Source organism: Mirounga angustirostris, unplaced genomic scaffold, assembly GCF_029215605.1.
Source record: "Mirounga angustirostris isolate CCGP_5_RB_7025 unplaced genomic scaffold, mMirAng1.0.hap1 SCAF_10, whole genome shotgun sequence".
Classification (NCBI taxonomy): Eukaryota; Metazoa; Chordata; class Mammalia; order Carnivora; family Phocidae; genus Mirounga; species Mirounga angustirostris.
This window is the reverse complement of record NW_026991718.1, coordinates 112,372,530-112,396,433: the sequence shown is the minus strand read 5'-3', so window position 1 is coordinate 112,396,433 and position 23,904 is coordinate 112,372,530. Positions and strand designations below refer to the sequence as shown.

General features: G+C 40.7%; 1 protein-coding gene across 3 annotated transcripts in view; it reads left to right on the top strand.

Moving 5' to 3' along the window:
• The window catches only part of CSNK2A1 (casein kinase 2 alpha 1), a 54,023-nt gene that overhangs the window by 24,168 nt on the left and 5,951 nt on the right, over positions 1 to 23,904 (top strand). For 2 of the 3 annotated variants that reach the window (XM_045885591.3, XM_054510046.2), the window contains 10 exons: positions 4,498 to 4,707; positions 6,825 to 6,936; positions 11,549 to 11,650; positions 12,165 to 12,215; positions 13,948 to 14,007; positions 15,483 to 15,566; positions 19,646 to 19,756; positions 20,694 to 20,795; positions 22,383 to 22,483; positions 23,302 to 23,450. In XM_045885591.3, the coding sequence (XP_045741547.1) occupies positions 4,607 to 4,707; positions 6,825 to 6,936; positions 11,549 to 11,650; positions 12,165 to 12,215; positions 13,948 to 14,007; positions 15,483 to 15,566; positions 19,646 to 19,756; positions 20,694 to 20,795; positions 22,383 to 22,483; positions 23,302 to 23,450 (973 nt within the window). In that variant the 5' untranslated portion in view covers positions 4,498 to 4,606. The remainder of the gene's footprint in view (positions 1 to 4,497; positions 4,708 to 6,824; positions 6,937 to 11,548; positions 11,651 to 12,164; positions 12,216 to 13,947; positions 14,008 to 15,482; positions 15,567 to 19,645; positions 19,757 to 20,693; positions 20,796 to 22,382; positions 22,484 to 23,301; positions 23,451 to 23,904) is intronic. The other variant, XM_045885592.3, reaches the window with a different exon arrangement.

The following is a 23,904-nucleotide window of genomic DNA, read 5'->3' as shown; positions in this document are numbered from 1 at the left end:
AATTGACCTTCAGGATATCTAGGACTCAAGACACCTTACCTAATTTCTAAATAAGCTGTTTATAAAAATTGCTAAAATAAGGTTTCTCCAGTATTCTCTTAGTTTTAACTCTTGTGGGGAGAAAAAGACAAATCTTAACTGTGGCCCTGTTATTTAACAGAGGAAGCTATAATGCTGGGAGAGAATGTGTGTGCAAAGGGGACACCTACTCCAGAACCCTTGAGTTGGTCTTCTGGTTCTCCTAGCTGCATACCACATGGCCATAATAGGGGCCCCTACCTTTTGGAGGCAAACTTGATTTTCATTTCATTTTTTGAAAATAAACAAACCTTGATTTGATCAACAAATAATATTTAGTGAACACCCTGCAAGATGCAGAGCCTTGAACTGGGTACTGTAAAGGCAAAAGATAAATCGGACATGGATCTTGACCTCAGAGAGCTAAATTTAAGGAAATAAGGAAATTAAGATTTGAAGACTGCTGTATATGAGATACAAAGTGGTAAGTTCAATAGCAATGAAAACACTTGAACCTTGTAGGCCAGCCACCTTGGCTTTGAATCCCAAATCTCTCCTGGATATTCATGGCCAAGCTACTGAACTTATTTAGGGTTTTTCTTATTTGTAGATGAAGGAAAGAAATGTCTACCTCATAGAACTGGACGGTTAGACATTTAAAGCTGAGAGGCTCTTTTAGCTACAGACTTGCAATATCTAATTGCTTATTCAGTATCCATTTTAATGTCTCATCCATTTTAACCTAAGTCCAAAACCTGACCTATGAGCTATCTTCCAGAAGTTTTCTATCCCCATGAGTGGTATCAAAAGCCCTTCTAGGGGCGCCTGGGTGTCTCAGTTTGGTAAGTGTCCGACTCTTGATTTTGGTTCAGGTCATGATCTCAGGGTCGTGGGATTGGGCCCTGCAGGGGGCAGTCTGCTTCTCTCCTCCCTCTACCCCCCCACCCCGCTTTCATGTTTGCTCACTCTCGCGTGCACGCGCTCTCTAAAATAATTTTTTTTTTTTAATCTCTCTAGTCAGAAATCTGAAAGTCACCTCCCAGTTCTTTTTTTTTTTTTAAAGATTTTATTTATTTATTTGAGGCAGAGAGAATGAGAGACAGAGAGCATGAGAGGGAGGAGGGTCAGAGGGAGAAGCAGACTCCCTGCCGAGCAGGGAGCCCGATGCGGGACTCGATCCCGGGACTCCAGGATCATGACCTGAGCCGAAGGCAGTCTTTTAACCAACTGAGCCACCCAGGCGCCCTCACCTCCCAGTTCTTACCCCATTATCCAGTCCACCTGGAGCTATTGATTTTATACCATAAATTTTGTTCCTCAAATTTGTGCACTTATCTCCATTGCTACCACCGTAGGTCAGGCTTTCATCATCGCTCTTGCATATGCTACTGTTAACAGCCTTCTTCCTCCCTCAATCTATTCTGCTTGTCCCACACCCAGCCAGAGGGAACTTTTCTGCTTAAAACTCAATGAGTTACCGTTATCCTTAATTGCAGATAAAACCTTAAAGGCATATTTGTCTCACGTTTGTTCTGCCTTTTATTCCCAAGACCTAGCATAGTATTTTTTCATAGTAGATGCTCATGTATTTAAGGGATGGACAAAGGAAGTAATGTATGAAAGAACCAGCCAATAATTGAGAAATTTTAGACCATCCTTTTCTTTCACGTTAGGCTGTATATGAATATACATACACATTTACAGAGGTTGCAAGTGAAATTCTATTTCTGAATAAAATAATGTTTATCTTTGATGATTTCCCTTTCTTGTCTTTTTGCATCCCCCTCTTTATCCCCAGCCTATCACTCTCCCCGATCCCTCTTTGCACCATGTTATTTATCTGAGATTACTGAAGTACAGTTAAAGAACTCTAGCATTTCTTCTCCCTATGTAATGAAGGCCAACCATTTGACATTCATGTGAACAACTCTCTTATTATAAACAGATTGTTTGGTATGCATGTTAGTAGAGTGAAGCACCTCTTCAGGTGCTGCAAAACTTGCTAGTAGTCCTCCCAATGGGGAATCAAGTCCACCAGTTCATAAATTAGGTCCCAGCTGATGAGGCACAAAGCTGCAAGGGTCAGTCAAACAAGTACTTGAGAATCTCAGGAGTTTCATTAGTGAATAGTCTTGCTCTGCTCTTCACAGAGAATGCCAAGGCCTTAAGAAAGCAGAGGAACGCTGGGTGATAGCTTGATAGATACACAAACTAGTAAATAGGAGTTGGGGAATGTTTTCCATGTGACTCAGGTGATTTCCAGGAAAAAATAAAGTCTCATTTTATGATGTCATATCCACCCATGATTTGGCCCTCCAAGGCTGGGAGTTACAGCTCCTTTAATTTTTGTATTTATTTAAAGAAAATATGGTTAAATTGGTAAATTTTATGTTTTACCACAGTTTTTATGAATGTTTCAGCAAAAATGAGAGTGGTACAAAGAACATCTGTATCCCTTTTACTCAGATTTACCTATTATAATTTTTTTTAAAGATTTTATTAATTCATTTGAGACAGAGAGCAGGAACTGGGGTGGAGGAGGGACGGGGGAAGAGGGAGAAGCAGACTCCCCACTGAGCAGGGAGCCCAATGGGGCTCAGTCCCAGGATCCCTGAAATCATGACCTGAGCAGAGGGCCTGTGCTTAACCGACTGAGCCACCCAGGCGCCCCTACTATTTTAATATTTTTATTTTACCCCATTTGCTTGTGAGTGTACCCTTGTGTACACCTAATCTACCATCTAAATGTTCTGTCATTTGATCCGATAGTATTTGTGTGTGGGTGTGTGTGGTGTTTTGTGTTTTGGTTTTGGTTTTTAAAGGCAATAGGTTTTTTTTGTAAAGATTTTATTTGCGAGAGCGCATGCGTGCTCATGCACTAGCTGGTGGGGGCGGCAGAGGGGGAGGGAGAAGCGCGCTCCCCGCTGAGCCGGGATTCCCTACGCGGGGCTCGATCCCAGGATGATGGGACCATGACCTGAGCCGAACGCAGCCGCTCAACCCCCTGAGCCGCCCAGGCGCCCCTAAAGGAGGTAGAAGTTGACTGAATACACTGCAAAGTAGCAGCAGGCCGGACAGCGGAGGAGAGGCTGTCTGCCGCAGGGCAGGGGGTGTGGTAGTGCTGCTGCTTATATCCTTTACCCCCCGCTCCAGTACAGCCTACAGCCTAGGAATAGGACAGTGTATAGTCATGTCTCTTCTGTCTTGCCTTCCTTTTTTATGTTTTATAATATTGACATTTTTCAGTACAGTGTATTCCCCCCTCTTTTTTTTTTTTTTAAGATTTTATTTTATTTATTTGACAGAGAGAGAGAGCAGGAACCACAAGCAGGGGGAGTGGGAGAGGGAGAAGCAGGCTTCCCGCCGAGCAGGGAGCCCGATGTGGGACTCGATCCCAGGACCCTGGGATCATGACCCAAGCCGAAGGCAGACGCTCAACGACTGAGCCACCCAGGCGCCCTCCCCCCCTCTTTTTTTTATAGAAGCTTCCTCGTTTTCTGTTTGTCCAGTGTTTCCTTGTAATTAAGTTGAGGTTACACAGTCTGGGCCAGAAAACTGCATAGGTGATGTGTTCTCAGGTTATGAAATCTGAAGACGCAATACATTTTTAATTAAATGCAGAGTAAAGGGAATCAACAAATGCTATAGGAATCGTTGAAAGGAGATAAATAGATTGGAACGGTCAGGAAGACATCACAGTTTACCAATTAGGTAGATTTAGTTTACTGATTTGGTAGAAAGCATGTTTCTAAATAAAATTCACCACTTTTCCTTCCGTGTCAAATTTTGCATTAGGTAATGCAATATGTATTACTGTCTTCTACCAGTTTTTATTAAGCTTACTCCTGTATTAAACAAATCAAGAGGAAATTATTTGTTTTTAAATTTAATGAAATTGTCTTTCAAATGGTAATTAAGGATCTGCTGATTATTATGCAAGGTTCCCCAAGTGATTTGGATCAATATAAAAAGACAGTAAACTTTAATGTATGAGAACAAGTCTTTATTCCCTTCCTGGTTTCATCAACCATTAGAGTCAGCCTGACGGTTTGTACTCCTGGCTTTGCCACTATTCTAGAGCCTTTTAATACTACTCCTTGAGCTATAGAAAGCTGTTCTTGCCAGTAATTTCTGTAGATTGTGTAAATGGTAGTAATGTTGATGGGTCTCTCCTTGATGCCATTTTTCCCTTCCAAGCTATCTTATAAAGAACGTCCAGACTTTAGATAGGGAGGTAACAAGCCACTTTGCAGAGTACAATTAGGGCCAATTTAATTTTAAGTAAGTTTCTTGGGTTTATTATTATTTTCTTTCCAAGTTATAGGAAACACTGTGGTTAACACATTTGGGACCTAGTCATTGGTTAACAGGTAGAAGAGCCAGAGGTATATTTGAGGCCATTATTGTAAGATGATTTTTTTTCTTCTCATATGCTTTTAAAAAATAATTCCTTGGCCTTTATGCACTTTGTGTTCGCAGTTTAAAGAAAACAGGTCTGAAACAAGGTCTTACCCCCAGCTGCTTCTGAACACAGTGACCACCAGATCTCCAAACATCAAGTCCACCTTCGTTCGCCAACCTGTCTGACATGTCGGGACCCGTGCCAAGCAGGGCCAGAGTTTACACAGATGTTAATACACACAGACCCCGAGAGTACTGGGATTATGAGTCACACGTGGTGGAGTGGGGGTAATTGTTTCCTTTTACTTCACTGTCCTCACTCAAAGGGCTGACTCTTGTGGATTTGTTGAGTAATTTCTATCAGGAATCCTTCCTGACTGTGCATTTATAAACTTCAAGATTGAAACCTGATTTGTGTTTACTTCTGCAGTGGAGAAGCAAGGTATTGCTTTGGCAAATTAAGAGTTTTGATGGGTTTACCATGTAAAAATTATTTCCGTCTCTTACTCTTTCCTTGGACTTATATATTCTGGATAAAAGGCTGGTAACAAAGAGTTAGCTCTTAGCTTATCTCAGCTAAGGGCTTCACAGTTAGGTGAGAATTAATACTTGAGAGACTTTAAAAACACCAAACTCTTACATAAAATATTTTTGCGGTCAGAGAATGTTGTCCCATGATGATACTGAAGGATGAAACAGATCTCCACAAAGACGTCCTCTGTATGATAGAATTAAAATTAAACCCTTGTCAGCATTTGCCCTTATCATGAGGCTAGCCATTTGTAACACGGAATTCAACCCAAATTCCATTTTGAACAGTTGCAGTTTACCTTAACAGCTGTGTTTGCCCCTCATTCTCTATGCAGTCTCTTTTGGATGTTTGCATCTCTTGTCCCAACGTGTATGCAGTTAATTGATCAGGTCATACTTATTGTGATAAAAGCTTTTTGACATGAAATACAAAGAAAGCATTTGAAAACACACAAAGCTACAGCTCCCATATGCTATATTTTAAGTCTGTTCACATGTATATAACCTGCAAGTGGTTAAAGGTAGTCTCCCAAAATTGGCATAAGGATATACTGTCAGCCTGATGGGACCAGGATTTTTAACAGTAAGTGCACTGCCTCTGCACAGAGAGGCACGGTGTGCTTCAGAGATACCATCAAGAACCAGTGGTATCGATAAATGTCATAATTGATATTCTGACAATTCCCCTCATATCCCAGGCTTCGGACTCTAGGAATACCTGTGTTTTGCTAAGGAAATTTCAACCACTCTCTTCAAATTGAGTGCTTTGCACTTAGTTGTGCTTAAGTAACACTCAACAACCCTTTTGAGTTTTGGGCATGGTGCTGTTTGCTTGCTTGCATTTGTTATCTGTGCCCACCCCACAGAATTCAACCAGAACTAAGAGCTTCCTTTCCCTTGACCTGCCTTAATACATTGTCCATTGTCCTTAGTACCTTTTGCCTTATCTGTTCATTCACTTTCTTTTTAGGTGCTTGAGGAAAATGGATGGCTAATTTGTTATTTGGATTTTCAGTGTCTCCAGCAGGAGTAAATAGAATTTAGACCTTATGAAAGGGACCATGTTTGTCATTCTTGAAAGCAAAGTCATCTAAGTTGTATTCAGAGGCAGGGAGAAAATGTTGACATTTCCCTCATTTTTTACCTCTGATGATGCTAGTAATCCCGGGATATGGGTAAAAGTGAGGAAGGGACACCTTATTATGGTTCATGATCTGTGGTGTGATTTGCAAACTCCACTACATGGACTGTTCTCAGGGTTTGCCTTGGAGGGCAAGTGGGAGGTCAAGCCTGTATGTTGAAAGCCATATGTACATACACCTGTCAACCACTGCACAGTTTCTCAAATGTTGGAATAAGTTGGACACCAGTAGCTTCGTGTCCTTTTCAGCATTGATTTCTGTACAGTATTTGCTTTTTATCACAGCAGCAGCTAAAAACCCTGCAAAAAGGCCCATTAAAAATGTGCTGCTTCCAAAGTGCGCCTGAATTGAAATATTCTTGCAATACTTATTGACTTTCTGCTGGGCCAGGCAGGAGAGGACAGGAATATATAAAAATTATTCTCTAAGGGAAAGCTGTTTGTTATTGGACACAAACACAGCAAACCCTAATAAAAGCTAGGTATGTATGGTATGCCAGTAGAAATATAAACAATTTGGTATTTGAAAGAATAATTGAAAGGCTTACATTTTTGTAATTCTAGGACTTGGAACACACATTTTTAATTAATGGCCCAATTTTTAAAGTACAGAGATTATTTGAAGTACCTTTCATTTCTTTTACTCCTCCTGGTAGTAGTTTTTTAAAGTTAATTAGTGCCCTATAGTTTGAATTTTTAAAATCATTGTGACTTTGAGTCTTTCTGTTTACAGTAATCAAGATGACTACCAGCTGGTTCGAAAATTAGGCCGGGGTAAATACAGTGAAGTATTTGAAGCTATCAACATCACAAATAATGAAAAAGTTGTTGTTAAAATTCTCAAGGTGAGTATAAAAAGAGAGAGATTATAATTTCAGAGATATTTGGAATTTAGATTTTTTTAAGTAATAGTACTTAAAAATTTTTTAAAAATACCTTTTTAAAAGTAGCATTTGAAAGGGTTTTTGGAGTGCTTCACCACCTTTATTATAGCCTATGAAATTGTTGGAAGAGGTTCTCTTTATTTGACAGATCAGGAAACTGAAGCAAGATAAGTGATTTGACTCAAGTCATACAGCTAGATTTTGATAGAGGGAGGGAGTAAGGGTTCAATCTTCTCTCTTCCAGGTCTTGCCTAATACTGATTTCCTAGATTTTTAGTTACAGTCCATCCTTTTGTTTTCAAGAAGTTGTTACTTCTTCTGTGTAAGGATAAGGAGTCAGAAATGCAGGCCTTTAAATAGCAGGCAGATACCATCAATGCAGCTAGTCTGATGTACGTGCCCATATTGGAGGATGTGAGTGATGGGTAGACTGCAGCATGTGCTCCAGCACCGGCTGATAATTGCTTCGCAGTAGTGAAGTCTAGTGTTACTGGATACTCTTTGCAAAAAGAAAGTAGAAATTTATATTTATATATAAATTACCCTGCTTGTTAAATGTTGGCTCAGGAGTTTTTAAAAATGCTCTACAGGCCAGGTTTGGCCAATAGGCTACCAATATGCAACTTGTAAGTTAATTTTAACTGTACTGTGCAATATCAGATGCCAGGAACTTAGCATATAGTTCCTTGCCATGGGAACTTTTATATATTTGACACTGAGAAGCAGAGGTTCCCAGACTTTTTCAATTGATAGCCACCCATATTGTTTCAGTAAGCTTTAAGTAGCTAAGTCCAAATAACAAAGTGTTTATTTTAGCTTGGGTGCCATTTAAAATGCTATATACATAGATTGAAAGAAAGATGTCATTTTATTCTTATATAACCATAATTGATTAGTATTGGGATATGTACATACACCTGTCAACCACTGCACAGTTTCTCAAATGTTGGAATAAGTTGGACACCAGTAGCTTCATGTCCTTTTCAACATTGATTTCTGTACAGTATTTGCTTTTTATCACAGCAGCAGCTAAAAACCCAGCTTCACAAAAATGCGTCATCAAAAGGGATGTAGTGCAATCTAATGTTGAAACTGTGAACGATCTCAGGCTGGTAGTATACTCTGTATCTGGCAGATACTGGGTATTGATCGATTTTTCCCTCAAAAATTAAAAATTTCACAGAGCCCCCATGAATTTGCTATGGTGCCATGGCACACCTTATGGGAAACAGATAGTTTAAGTATTTCTATCTGTCTTACACACGTAGAAAGAGAAGCAGGCTGGATATCAGAACATGTGGATTCTAATCCATACTCTAAAAATAATTAACCTTGGTAGTCCTTTTAACTATCTAAGATGTTTGCTCATCTGTGCAAATGAGATAATCTTGCTTTCCCTGTCTTTCTCAGAGTTGATATGAGGATCAAATAAAAAATTATATATAGAAATAACACTTTGGAGGGGCACCTGGGTGGCTCAGTTGGTTAAGCGACTGCCTTCGGCTCAGGTCATGATCCTGGAGTCCCGGGATGGAGTCCCGCATCGGGCTCCCTGCTCAGCAGGGAATCTGCTTCTCCCTCTGGCCCTCCCCCTCTCATGCTCTCTGTCTCCCATTCTCTCTCTCAGATAAATAAATAAAAACCTTTAAAAAAAAGAAAAAGAAATAACGCTTTGGAGGCAGAACTTCTTTGTAACTGTAGGATGATACTTACATGGAAAGGGATATGATAAAGTGATAGGTTATCTAGAGTCATATAAAAGGCACGAACAGTAGGTTTCACAGTTCAGAAGAAGGTGGTGGTTAGGAAAAGGTCCCAGGAGCTGTTTTCAGGTCCTGAATGGAAGGAGGATTTGGATAGGTGTGGGTGGGAGTGGAGAAGGGGGGAGTGTGATTTAGAATGCACAAGATAAGAAAAGAGGAAGAAACAAGTGAGAAATGTTTCATGTGGAAGGTGTCAAGTGACCATACACGGGAGGTGAACTTGGAAAGGGAGATTAAATTGGTGGTCACCTAGAAAATATCATCTCTGCATTTTGAGTGGGGGCTGGGAGTTGAAAAGACTTTTTTCAGCTCAGTCTTTTTCTAACTGTACTGTATATTTTACTGTAATTATATAGATGATTATAAGTATAGATGAAGTTCATTCATAAACTGTATTTAAAGTTTTTAATCTCTCCCACCTATTTAAGACAGAATAGTTGTGTTGATCACATTAAATTAGGGTTTAAGTCACCTGCCTGGTCTATCACAAACCAGCTTTGTAAGTTTATAGATTTTAAGGAGGAAAGTTTCATAAACCAGTAGCTTTTTGCCAAAAACTGGCAGTTGGGAAATAGTGATTTAGTAGAAAACAGGCTAGATTGATGGGTTAGTCCCTGGAAGGTAGAAAGATCTCCCAGATACTCTAGCAGATGATAAAGATCTGATAGTTGAAGCAAAAAGAGAAAACTTCCAGTCAGCCTGCTTCCCAGTCAGAGTGTATTGAGTTCTAATAGCAAGGCTAAGAGCTGTGGATTGAATTAAATGTGGTCTGTGGGAGTCTTATTAGTAACAGTTTCCATTTATTGTCTAATTTGAATTGGCCCCTATTCTAACTGTGGTATTTACATTACAACAGTTCTTCAAGGCAAGTGTAAATTCAGAAACATTTAAGTGCTTTTCCCAAAGCTGCATAGCTACATAGCCAGATTTTGAGGATGGTCTGTATCCAAGACTTGCTTGCTTGTGTCTGTATCACATGCTTAGGACTTAAGGCAAGGTTACAAGAGTTTACGATACGGTTTGGTAGTTCCTAGACCTGGAGTATCAAACCTAGGAAGTATCTAAGAATTGCTCTCTAGCTGCAATCTCAAGATTCTGATTCAGCAGTTCTAGGTGGGACCTAGGAAACTGTATATTTAAAAATCCAGGTGACTGTTGATCATGAAGTTTAGTAACCACTAATGTTGATGAAGAGATGATACATACTTAAAACAATTTCTAAGAATCATATGCAGTGTATCAGTAGTCTGAGGTGACTGACACCCTAGGAAAGACCTACATACATGGTCCAGGGTAGCAGACATGGGCCACATGGGGCTACTGAGCATTTGAAATGTGGCTAGTGCAAATTGACATATGCTATGAGGATAAAATATACTCAATTTCAAAGGCTTAGTACAAAAAATATATATATAAAATTGCTTATTAGTAATTTTTTATATTTACATGTTGAAATGGTAAGATTTGGGATACGTTTTTGTTAAATATATTGAAATTTGTCTGTTTCTTTTCACTTTTTTAATGTGGTTACTAGAACATTTAAATTAAAATACACATGTGTGGGGCGCCTGGGTGGCTCGGTCGTTAGGCATCTGCCTTCAGCTCAGGTCATGATCCCAGGGTCCTGGGATCGAGCCCCGCGTCGGGCTCCCTGCTCAGTGGGTAGCCTGCTTCTTCCTCTCCCACTCTCCCTGCTTGTGCTCCCTCTCTGTGTCTCTGTCAAATAAATAAAATCTTTAAAAAAAAAAAAATAATAATAATAATAAAATAAAATACACATGTGGCTTGCATTGTATTTCTTTTAGACTAGCACTACCCGAGCTATTTAGAAGGAAGGCTTTGTGGAGGAAGTGCAGTTGGACCAAAGCCCTCTTCAGAAAAATGAAAAGGATGTCTGTATGAGAACAGATGTAAAAATGATGGATGAGGATGAAGGAACATGGAAAATATACTCAAGGGGCTCTGCAGAGTGGTCTTTTTAAAATGGAGGGAGGGGGGTTCATTTATAGGAATATTGGTGATAAAGCTAGACAGATATTAAGGGTTATATCCCAGCCATATTCAGATATATGTACTCCTATTGATCATTTTTACCCATAATGAAAGGCTTAGGGAACTTATGTAATTTGCTGTTGGCACACAGCCAGCAGGTAATGACAGTGTGATTCACCTTACACAGTCTGACTCCACAGCCAGCATTTAACCCACAGTTACGCTGCACAAAGATGGTTTGGCCATCCTTGCTGTTGGGCCTGACTTCCTTTAAGATTTTATTTATTTATTATATTTTAGCGGGGGAGAGAGAGAATCCCAGCAGACTCTGCGGTTTGCATGGAGCCCAATGTGGGGCTCAATCTCACAACTCAGATCATGACCCGAGTCAAAACCAAGAGTCAGAGGTTCAACCAGCTGAGCCACCCAGGCGCCCCTAGGGTGTTTATAGACTTAGAGGAAGGAGTGGAAAGAGCCCATTCTTCATCCTAATTGACAAAGAGATTTTTATAAGCTAGATCTTAGTGTTACCATTTACATTCCTAGTTTGTATAGTTTTAAAAAGTTAACGTGCTAAGATTGACAACTGGAATTAAATGCTAGTTCTGCAGAGGTCTGGTCTTTGGGATGAAGACTTTTTTTTCAATTCTGCATTTGCTAAGTACCGCAGAATACCTGGCACAGGGCTTGAAGGGGATTCAGAGATGAGACTGGCACATGTCCTTCCTTCAAAGAGTTCATAAGTAAGCCATTTATGTATTACTTTACGTATTGAAATACTCTGAACTAATTTCACTAATACACTTTCATCCTTTTAGCCGGTAAAGAAGAAGAAAATCAAGCGTGAAATAAAGATTTTGGAGAATTTACGAGGCGGTCCCAATATCATCACACTGGCAGACATTGTAAAAGACCCTGTGGTGAGTATAGTAGGCGCTGGCAAGGCCCACCAGGGCTGAGCTGGTGTTTGACCCAGAGCACAACTGCCCTCTTTATTTTCCCCCCTCGACCGTTAAGTCCTGCTTTAAAAGTGCTTAATCAGTTATACCATTTAACTAGCTTGGGTCTTTCTTTCAAAGAGACCTCCACCCACAGACTATTTCTTATTCTTCTAGGCTAAGAGACTGATAGCACTGGAAACTGAAATGTGTTAATCCATTTTGCAAACTCAGGTCCGATGCCGATGGGCGATGGGCGCATTGTCGGGCTGCCTACAGCCTGGTGAGACTTCAGCTCCATGTCTTCTGTTTGAAATCCATCCCAAAAATGACCCAAGTGTGGTGATGATCAGAGCGGGGAGGGCTTGTAGCAGTAGAGGGTTTCCTACTACTGAGGCAAGGACTACCAAATTCACCATGTAGTATCCGCAAACATTGTGCCTACTAAAGCTGCCAGGGTTGTTGCTAATGTGTGTTTTCTTTTTCTTTCCCCTAGTCACGAACCCCTGCCTTGGTTTTTGAACACGTAAACAACACAGACTTCAAGGTATAATATATAACCAACCATTTCAAGGTGTTGGGTTTTTAGACCACATAGAAAGCCTTTTAGTGATGTTACTGTTAGAAGAGCTTCCTTCTGACTTGCTTAAAAATAGCTTTTCATCCTTACAGTGCTAACTATTAAGGTAGAGAAACTCCTGTACAAGCAGTGTCCACTTCCCACATCTTGATATTTTGCTCTTCCGTTCGTTTTGCGCTCTTTTTAATTACCAATACATTTATTTCTCACCACCTCTACAATTCATTTAACAGTTTCTGCAGACATCAAACCTAATAAAAGGCCACAGCACATGTTCAGTCAGGACCTGGCTGTAGGGCATTTCACTTTAAAACAACTGTATTCAAGAAGGAAGGTATTGGGCGCCTGGGTGGCTCAGTCGTTAAGTGTCTGCCTTCGGCTCAGGTCATGATCTCAGAGTCCTGGGATCGAGCCCCGCATAGGGCTCCTCGCTCTGCGGGAGGCCTGCTTCTCCCTCTCCCACTCCCCCTGCTTGTGTTCCCTCTCTCGCTGTGTCTATCTCTGTCAAATGAATAAATAAAATCTTTAAAAAAAAAAGAAGGAAGGTATTTTGTATGTACAAGCAAGGACTGCTTATACCTTGGGACTCCTCAGAAACTCTGGGCTATAGATCTTAAAAGGGGGTGGGTAGAGAAGGGTGGTGTAAATTCTGGTATAATACAAACCTCTACAATAGATGTCTGACTTCCATCCCATCCAGTGGCCTATTTATTTCAAATAGTTCTTAACACCAAACAGGTGTACAGCACAGGAATATGGGCACTCTCTTGGGTTATAAGCTGTAAAGGTATTTGACTTGGCTTCTGCACCAGTCCAGTATTAAGAATGTTACATATCAATAAATGGGTGAATTCTTTGCTGAGAGAAGGAAAAAGAACTATTTTAGAATCAGAACAATAACTTCAAGGAAAACTGTCAGGATATCACTAACCATTTAATGATATGTAGATGTAAAAAAAATCTGCAACTTTTTGGAACCAGGAAAGGATATATGACAGTTGTTTGGAGTTTACTTTCAAATTGGGACAGGAATAATTCTGTTAAATTGACAGATTTGTCAGCAAGCCATCTTGCATACCCACTGCTGATCCACAGTGCCTATAACTATGTAAGCCAAAAATGGGTTAGTTCCCTACTAAGGAGGTTGTATATTTGCCAAAATGCCTTGTATGAGAAGGTCTAGAGATAAGTGAAAAGCAGACTATAGCAAGTGTATAACATCAATGCATGTTGCATATATAAATTGAAATCCAGCAGTGGATTATAGCTTGAGCAATACAAGTTTAAGTAAGTCTTCACTTCTACATATAAAGACCCAAAGTATCTCCTTTAAAAAGCAAATTTTCTGGGGTGCCTGGGTGGCTCAGTCGTTAAGTGTCTGCCTTCAGCTCAGGTCATCATCCCAGGGTCCTGGGATTGAGCCCCGCATCGGGCTCCCTGCTCGGCAGGAAGCCTGCTTCTCCCTCTCCCACTCCCTCTGCTTGTGTTCCCTCTCTCGCTCTGTCTCTCTGTCAAATAAATAAAATCTTAAAAAAATAAAAAGCAAATTTTCTGTTGGAGAAGTAGAGACCAGTGAACAGACAGATCTTGGAACAGTGGCAAAGGAGCCAAGCCTTGGTTTGAATCACTACAAAGATGAGAAATTGCCTTCCTATCAGTATTATTTTCATGGCTCAAATGTTGCGTTTGTCTTTAACAGCAATTGTACCAGACGTTAACAGACTATGATATTCGATTTTACATGTATGAGATTCTGAAGGTAAGGGAACCTGGAATACTAAATATCTTTAGTTTGATCTTCCTTTTGTTAAATAGTCCAATTAACTGTGGAAAAGCCAGTGAATTACTTTTGAAAAGTATGTTGAAAGAAGGGGCCTCCTCATAAAAGGTCTTAGTAAGTTAATAGCATCAGAGCCCGTGTGGTAAGGTAAGCATTATGGAATAGAGTCCAGTAGGAATGTAATTTAGAATGCTTTGGAAACGGCATTTAGAAGTGAGCTGGGACCCCTTTAAAAAGTATTTGTTATCTCTGTCGTGCTCCTGTGAAAGTTACAATTAAATTGTCAAAACTTACAAAAATAACTTTTGATATGCTAGCTTCTGGTATACTTTACTTAAAATTCAACAAGTGAAACTGTAAACTAACTCAGCCCTCAAAGGGTCATTATCCTAAGGGTTATGTAAATCTCTCCTTAAGAGATTGCTGACTTAGAGTGGACTTTGATTTCTCAAGTGGGATCACCAATTATCTTGCTCCTAATAAGCATTAAGATCAGCTTTATAGATGAAAAATTGCTACAAGGTGGCTAAAGTTTCTTACCAAATGACGGTTGCTATAAAGCCTGCATTTGAACCTTATAGTGCCCTAAAGAGACCATGCCAACAGAGATATTTGATTTTTCCGTTGGCTTATGCAGTATTGTGGCAAGCAGGACCTCACAAAGTTAAGGATACACTTGTCTAACCTTGGGAACCATAAGAACCCAGGTTGCCCTTCAGGAAGGACAAGAACTTGGCCAGTGACATCAGCTGGCTTGAAGGCTGGGATTAGCAAACTCCAAAGGTTATGGTGCTCAGTTCACCCTAGTTTCAGATTGGACATGGTTTTCAAATCAGATTTGATGTCATAAATAAGGTACAGGGGACAAACAGTAAAATTTTTGTCTTTGTGGGCCATAGGGTCTTTCTCACACTACTCATATCTGCTGTGGTAACAGAGAAGCAGCCAGAGACGATATGTAAACAAATAGGTATGGCTGTGTTACAATAAGACATTATTCACAAAAACAGGCAGCAGGCCATATTTGGCCCATGGGCTGTGGTTTGCCATCCTCTATTGTGGACTCTTAGCTGCTAGAGAATTATTGTTCTTCAAATGAGAGGTTTATAGGACAGACCAGTTTTCTTCTGAGGGGCCTGTGTTTGTGAAAATAATCCAGCCTTTGGGTAAGGGGGGAGAGATTGGAAGTAATGCTATTGGTATACACTTTGGGTGTTTTTGAACAGAAAGGAAGTTGAAACAACAGTGTAGGAACAGAACTTGAAGTTCAGAGGCTGTGAGTTTGCTTGACTATGGAATCTTGAACAGGTGTCTGAAGAATAGGGTGGGAGTGATTGTCCTAACCTTGACTCCCAGGGGTGAGGCTAGAAGGAAAACTATGGAGGAAAAAGATGACTTTAAGAAAATCACTTTTCAGCAGGCTAACTCTTTCTTTCTTACCTGCTCTCCTACAGGCCCTGGATTATTGTCACAGCATGGGAATTATGCACAGAGATGTGAAGCCCCATAATGTTATGATTGATCATGAGCACAGAAAGGTAAAGTGATAGACTGCCAAGTGTTACTTATTTGTATGATAAAGTTATCAGCCCATCTTCAACATCTGTCACAGTCATTGTTACCTACTAAGCACTTGATAAATGTTTGGTAAGTGAATGAACTCATTAATGAATCAGAATGTTGAAATCAATATTCATATTCCTAAGAATACTATCAAGAAGGAAACATTTGGGGCCCCTGGGTGACTCAGTCAGTAGAGCATTCAGCTGTTGGTCTCGGGGTTATGAGTTCAGACCCCATGTTGGGCATAGAGATTACTTTGGGAAAAAAAAGGGGGAAGGAAACCGATTAATGGGCAAAACATTAGCTTTGGGCAAGAGAGCTGGCTTCTGGTTTCATTTATTAAATAACTAGTCTCTTGAGGAAACTCCTTTCTCATTTGCTTCCTTTTCCTTACTTGTAAAATGTAAATTGGTTTGTGTGCCACTAGATTATTGTGAGAATTAACTATACACAGTTGTAATACAGATAAAATATTCAGAAAATGCTGCTGCTTAGTTGCAAGTGTCATGAGGTCCCTGAACTCTACAGATGCTTTTAATAGAGCTGCACTGACCACATGGCTTTATAGTCAGTTTTTTAAGGTGACCAGGCCCACCTTTTGTAGGCAGTGATGGCTATCCGTTGTAGACTTTGGAGACATAGTTGATTTATTCATCAGCTAATAATTCTTTTAGATTCACACTATGTAATAGGTATTGTTCTAGAGGCTGGAGATGTAGGTGTGAGACAAATAGACAAAAAAATTCTTGTCCATAGGAAACTTGCATTTGTGGGAGGCTGGTGGGATAGAAAGTTAAAAGTGATGTGGAAGAGGGACGCCTGGGTGGCTCAGTCAGTTAAGTGTCTGCCTTCTTCCCAGGTCATGATCCCAGGGTCCTGGGATCAAACCCCATGTCGGGCTCCGTGCTCAGTGGGGAGTCCCCTCTCCCTCTGCCCCTCCCCAGCTCTTGTACGTGTGCGTGCTTTCTTGCACACTCTCTCTCAAATAAAATCTTTTTATAAAAAAAGTGATGTGGAAGAGAAATAAATCATGAATAGGGAACGGTGGAGGGTATTGCGGTTTTAAACAAGGTTGTAAAGGGAAGGTTTCATTGGGAAGGTGACATTTTAACGACACTTGGAGGGAGCCAGCCATGTAATCACAAAAACAAATGTGTCCCAGATAGAAGAAATTGCAGGTGCAAAGGCCCTGAGGCAAGAATGTGCCTGGCATGTTGGAACAGATAGAGCTGGAAAGCATGAACAGGTGAGAGAGGAACAAAATGAGATCAAAGAGGTAAAGAGAACCAGATCATGTAAAACCTTAAAGATCATTGTCAGGCCTTTTCTCTGAAGATGCAGAGCTTTTTTGCAGGGTTCGAGCAGAAGATTGACATAGTCTCACATTTTAAAAAATTCATTACGTATCTGTTAGAACGATTAAAATAAAAAGTGGCAATACCACATACTGGCAAGAATGCAGAGAAACTTGATCTCATGCATTGCTGGTGGGAACATGGAGTGGCACAGCCATTTTGAAAAATGCCAGATTGGGGCACCTGGGTGGCTCAGTCGGTTAGGTGTCTGCCTTTGGCCCTGGTCATGATCTCAGGTCCTGGGATCAAGCTCCACATCGGGTGCCCTGCTCAGCGGGGAGTCTGCTTCTCCTCCTCTATCCCTCCCCCGACTTGCAAGCGTGCGCTCTCTCTAATAAATCTTTAAAGAGAAAAAAAGAAAGAACGAACTAGTGATAATGCACAGCTTGCTGGATTTCATGCTGAGGGGAAAAAAGCAATCATAAAAAGTTACACTGAGTCCATTTTCAAAATGACAAAATTGGAGGTTGAGAACAGAGGGGTTGCCCCAGGGATTAGGAAGTGAAGGGGAAGGGATAGCACAAGGGACATCTGTGGTGATGAAATAGTTCTGTATCTTCTGGAAGTTCTGTGAGTCTACGCATTGATAAAGTTGCAAAGAACTGCACGCCTTCATGCATGTAAAACTGGAAAATAAGGTCTGTCTGAATTGTGCCAATATTGATTACCTGGTTTTAATGTACTGTAATTAGGCAGCATGTTACCATTAGGGGAAGTTGGGTGGAGGATATACAGAACATCTCCAACTTTGTGTGAATTTATAATCATTTTTAAATGAAAAGCTTCTGCTCTGTAGAGAAGAACAGAGGAAGAGGACAGGGGTGAATGCAAGGAGACCAGTTAGGAAAAAAGGCTATTGCAGTAAGTCAGATAGGAGGTGGTGATGGCAGAATGTGGTAGAGCCAATTGACAGATTTGCAGTACAGTGTATGGGAAAGAATCCAGGGTGGAAATGTTTTACCTGAATGACAGCATGAATAGAATTACCTTTAACTGGGAGGGGAGAGGCTGAGTGAAGCAGGTTTGCAGGGAATAATCAAAGGTTTGGTTTTGGAGAGCCTCAGTGGCTCAGTCGGTTAAGCGACTGACTTCAGGTCAGGTCATGATCTCGGGGTCCTGAGGTTAAGCCCCTAGTCGGCTTCCAGCTCTATGGGGCGTCTGCTTCTCCCTCTCCCTCTGCTTGTTCTCTGTCTCTCTCTCTCTCTCTCTCTGTCTCTCTCTCTCTCAAAGAAATAAAAATCTTAAACAAAAAAATTGAGTTTTGATATGTCTGTTAGGTGATTGCAAGAGTCAGCTGGCAGGAGGCATGGGCCAGAGTTTAGGTGGAAAAGGCTGAGGTGCTGTGAAGCCACAGACCAGAAGTGGTCATCTGGAGTACTTGCTGGTAAGAAAAGAGGGTCAGAAAGAGCTCTGCAGCCCTAATGTTAAGGGGGTAAGAAGAACAAGCTACAAAGGTTATGCTTTCTTTTGTACCTTTTGTTACATTTCTCTTCATTACTGAAACAAGGAAAACACTGTATGTACCTAGTTAACAGTGAACTTACAGAGATGGTGCCAGAGTGTCAGGCGCTGCTCAGGCCCTACTGCTCATACTTCAGATCATTGTGCTTTGCACAGTGGGCAGATAAGGTTGCCTCTTGGGCTTGCCTACTTCTTTTTTTATTTTGTGGATACATTTTGATAGGAGCTGTTTATGTGGCTTTTCCCTTCATTCACTCAGCAAATTCTTCTTAGGATTTTATTCATTCATTCATTCATTTATGAGAGAGAGCTGGGCGAGGAGCTGAAGGAGAGGGACAAGCAGACTCCGTTCTGAGCGTGGAGCCTGATGCAGGGCCCGATCCTACAACCCTGAGACCATGACCCAAGCCAAAATCAAGAGTTGGATGTCCAGCAGGCTGAGCTACCTAGGCACCCCACAAATATTTTTTTCTGCATACTGGGCATTATGTTGAATTGTAAAAATTGCAGAAGTGAATTATACAGTCTTTTCCCTCAAGGAGCTTACAGTGCATAATTGAAAAAGAAAGGTGGAAAACAAATATACAATAAAAGAGTTGTAGATTCTATTAAAGAAATATATTTGAGGTTCAGGGGGCTAAAGGCAAGGATTAGTTCTACTTGGATAATTTAGAAAAGACTTCATTGAAGGGCTAACTTGAATATCTCAAAAGATGGGGATATGTTCAGTTAGGAGTCTAGGTTAGACAATGGAAGACACTCTAGTCAGAGGAACAGTTTGAGAAATTGTGCAGAATTATAAAATGGGATGGTGTTTTTTAGGAACTATAAATCTCACTGGAGCACAGGAACTAGATCATGGAGAACCCTGTATGCCAAGCCAAGAAGTTTGATTTTTTTTTTTTTTTTTTTTAAGATTTTATTTGAGAGAGAGCACGAGCATAAGTGGGGGGAGACAGAGGGAGAAGCAGGCTCCCCACAGAGCAGGGAGCCCAATGTGGGGCTCAATCCCAGGACCCTGGGGTCATGACCTGAGCTGAAGGCAGACGCTTAACCCACTGAGCCACCCAGGCGCCCCAAGAAGTTCGATTTTCATCCTAAATGCACTAGGTAGTCACTGGAAATGTTTGAGTAAGAGAGTGACATGGCTGGTATTTTTAAGAGTACTCTGATGACAATGTGAGGGGTAGCTTGAAAGAGAAAATTACTCATGATTTATTCTTTTTTTTTTCTTTCAGCTACGACTAATAGACTGGGGTTTGGCTGAATTTTACCATCCTGGCCAAGAATATAATGTCAGAGTTGCTTCCCGATACTTCAAAGGTCCTGAGCTACTTGTAGACTATCAGGTGAGAAAAGAAGGGCAGATAAAATTTCAGTCCTGTGTTTTTCACTTAATTTGTGAAAAATGTCATTTTGTGCTTTTGAGTAGGCTATTTATGCACATACATGGCTGTCCCTTTCATGAGTGTAAAATATGAATTACTTCAGTTCATCCATCATAACTTGTTATTTTTATTGTCATAATATCAGGAGAGTAAGACTAGATCTGCATTTGATCTAACTGAAGAAAAGATACACCAAAGATACTTTTTCTAATCAGAAATTCCAGAGCTAGTTTGAGAATTGTGAGCTAGGTTTAACCAACGTTAAGGTAAACTCAAAAATGTTCTCTTACGATTTTCCTAAATTGTATTCTAAAGACCTTCTGCTTACCAAAAAAAGGAAAAAAAACCCTCCTTCTCCTCACAGAAACAAAGTCCTTGGGAGTACCTTTCATGACTGGTCCTCCCAGGTGTTATTATCAGATACCTTACAAAGCTCAGACTCTGTCCTAGAAATTTCTTTTCTGGAATCCTGAGACTATAAGCCTGAATTCAAAAAACATTTTGTGCATAAAAATATTCTATACAACATTATTTATAATGGTGATGAAAAACAAAACACAGTCTTATTATAGGATAAAGATTAAATTTTGAAACATTTATGCATTATAATAATGCTACACCTTAAAAGTTTTCCATGGGCTGTAACAATTTGGGACCTTCTTAGGTAAGTGGAAAAGCAATTCCAAATAGTATACAGATTGTTTTGAAACAGGGTGGGGGCATAGAAAAAAAGACTGAAAATACATGAAGGTGTTACTGGTTTTTGGATTTTGAGTCCGTGGAGTTGTGTGTGTGTATATATTTTTTTTTTTTTTAAGAGTAAAGAGCAATTTTTATTTTGAGAAGATACTTCATTCTTATTTTATATATGATAACTGACTTTTTTACTTTAATGCAGATGTACGATTATAGTTTGGATATGTGGAGCTTGGGTTGTATGCTGGCAAGTATGATCTTCCGGAAGGAGCCATTTTTCCATGGACATGATAATTATGATCAGGTGATAATGTTGTTCCCATTAGGGAACCTACTGGGCTAACTTAGTGATGGCCAGATCTGCCTACCCATTAGAAAACTACTGTGGATCTTGTTAAAATACAGATGACCGGCCCCCACTTGAGATCTGTTGATTCAGAATCTCTTAGGGTAGGCCCCTAGAATAATTTTCAATTTATCACTTCTTCAGCCAAACTGACACTGATTTTCAGATTGGTGTTTTGGGAGCTACCACTTTAGCCTTTTGAAATCAAGAGTTTTTTCTCCTAGTCTTCTTAATGTGCAGTGCTTGCTTTATTGTGAATACACATGTGAATTGTTTATAAAACATATATACAAATAAAAGTAGTTTAAGAAATGGAATATTACCTTAGAATCTCCTAGTGGTGAGCTTTCGTTAGAGCTATTTCCTCCAACATGTTGGGAATGTTTCCTCCAATATACTGGTTTATATGTGGTATTTCTATGATCCTTTTGTCTCTTTTTATGGATTAAGTTGATGTTTGTCAGTAGAAATATAGATGGTGTTTTTTTATACTAGCTTCACTTCCCCTTGAAGATCAAGGGGCCATTTCATTCAAGAGAACCTGGAATGATTCTAGGACCATGTGGAAGGTACTGTTGCCTTGTTTGAGCACAATGCCCATTTTTAATGAGTCAAAGAATACCACCTGAATTCAGTTAAAATCAGTAACTCTATTGTCAGGACCATGCAGGATTGAGGAATACAGCAAAAAAAGAGAAGAATAGTCCCTTCTCTCACATGGTTCATAGTCTATCCAGTAAGGGAAAGAACATGTAAGGCAATAAGTTGCAGTCATAAATGTCAGAGTAGAGTTGTAGACCAGGTACAAAAGGCAGTTAGTGGGAGTGAGTGGTCTGAATGTACAAGAGCATATTCCCAAAAGAAGTGACACCTCGGTTGGGTTGTGAGGTGGGGGAAATAAAGCTTGACCAGGGAGACATTTCAAGGGGAAGGAACAAGGTTATAAGACAATTTGCTTTTTTCCTGACACCTTCATATTGAGTAATAATTAGGGAATTTTATATGGAAATCCCTTCCTGCCATGCACAATTTTTTTTTTTTTTTAAGATTGTATTTATTTATTTGACAGAGAGTGAGAGAGGGAACACAAGCAGGGAGTGTGTGAGAAGGAGAAGCAGGCTTCCTGCCAAGCAGGGAGTGTGATGTGGGGCTTGATCCCAGGACCCTGGGATCATGACCTGAGCTGAAGGCCCCCATTTAATGACTGAGCCACCCAGGCGCCCCACAAAATTTTTTTTTTTAAGATTTTATTTATTAGAGAGAGATCACAAGCAGTGGGGAGAGGTAGAGGAAGAATTAGACGCCTCGCCGAGCAGGGATCCCAATGCGGGACTCAATCCCAGGACTCTGGGATCATGACCTGAGCTGAAGGCAGACGCTTAACCAACTGAGCCACCCAGGCACCCAGAAATTTTAAATAAATTGTGACAAGTTCACATTCATACCTTTAACCATGGCATCCTTTTCTGTTAATTCACTTATGACTGGTTGACTTAATTATGTAATGTGTTTGTGGTGTGGGTTTTTGTCTCTTTTCGATCCTAGTTGGTGAGGATAGCCAAGGTTCTGGGGACAGAAGATTTATATGACTATATTGACAAATACAACATTGAATTAGATCCACGTTTCAACGATATCTTGGGCAGGTAAGTCATAAAATCTGTGCTTCTGTCCTTAAGCACTTGGATGTAAACAAATACTTCGGATCCTCAAAATAGATTACATTCTCTTTGCCAACACTGCAAGTGTGTCATTGGTCTGGTGATGCAGGGTGTTGCATGGGTAGGCCTGTAGTAAAAGCATTGAACTGAATGGCCCATTTCCCAGATTCACTTACCAGGAGTCTGAGTGTAGAGAGTATGGTTGGCAGATTCTGTCAGTGAACGAATTGTAGGTGTCAGGAGAAGAGTACAATTGAGTCAAAAATCAAAATCTCTTGATTTAGCTTGTTTCTCCAAATGACAAAACCCTAAGAGTAATAGAAAAAGGAAATGCATTCTTCAAGACTGATTTGCCAACAGTCGACTCTGACAATAGGAACTTAGACAAAATACAAATTCATTAACCACTTAACTGGAGAAGGTGGACTTGCCTGATGAAAGGGCTTTTGCCGACCAAGTGGTAGAGATGTCAGGAATTTTTGTGGGGGTGGGGAAGAGGCCCGATTAACCCAGCACCTGACCTCTTTGCTACACAGGAGCACTTAATCCTGTAAAGTAACCTGAATTACGTTTTGTAGTATCGTGAGGACCCAGATTTCTCTTTTCTGCAACACTGCTATTTCCAGTCTATCCAATTCGTTTTGTTGTCTCCCTAGTGGCAGAGTGGTACAAGACCTACTCTCTTGAGCTTTGATCTTTTTTTGCTAGTGGCTGGGCTACTAGCCACTAAAGAAAATGTAGAAGTGAAATGTTGGGCTTCTGTGCCCCTCAGTCTATTTCTCATTCCCCCTTTGGCTCTACAGACACTCCCGTAAGCGATGGGAACGCTTTGTCCACAGCGAAAACCAGCACCTTGTCAGCCCTGAGGCCTTGGATTTCTTGGACAAGCTGCTGCGATACGACCACCAGTCACGGCTTACCGCAAGAGAGGCCATGGAGCACCCCTATTTCTGTGAGTCCAGCTGTCCAGTCCACAAAGCTTGTGCAGGCCCACCCAGCTGACTCTACAAGGCAGGGGAGAATATGTGTTGTGAAGAAAGCTCTGGGCCCAACAGAATTGAAATCCCAGCTGCCCTTAGTGATGGCAACTGTCTTGCAGAATTGTTGGGAGGCTTCTAGTTCTCTAACAGAGTGTCTGCCACATGGTGACTCCCAAGTAAACTGCTTTTCTTCCCATGTGGTGACGCTTTTTGAGTCTGGAGTGGTTGGATTAGAACAGCAGCCCTTTGTCTGACCTTGTCTGGTACTCATTCATTGGAGAAAGCCAGGGAGGCTTGAACATCTTATCATATGAACACCATGACCTAGGTTTGTGAGCATAGCTAACTGCGCTGTCCTGGGTGAAAATGCCAGTTAGTCCCACACCATCCTCACAGTGATGTTAGCCTCAATGTTGGATCGCTCCT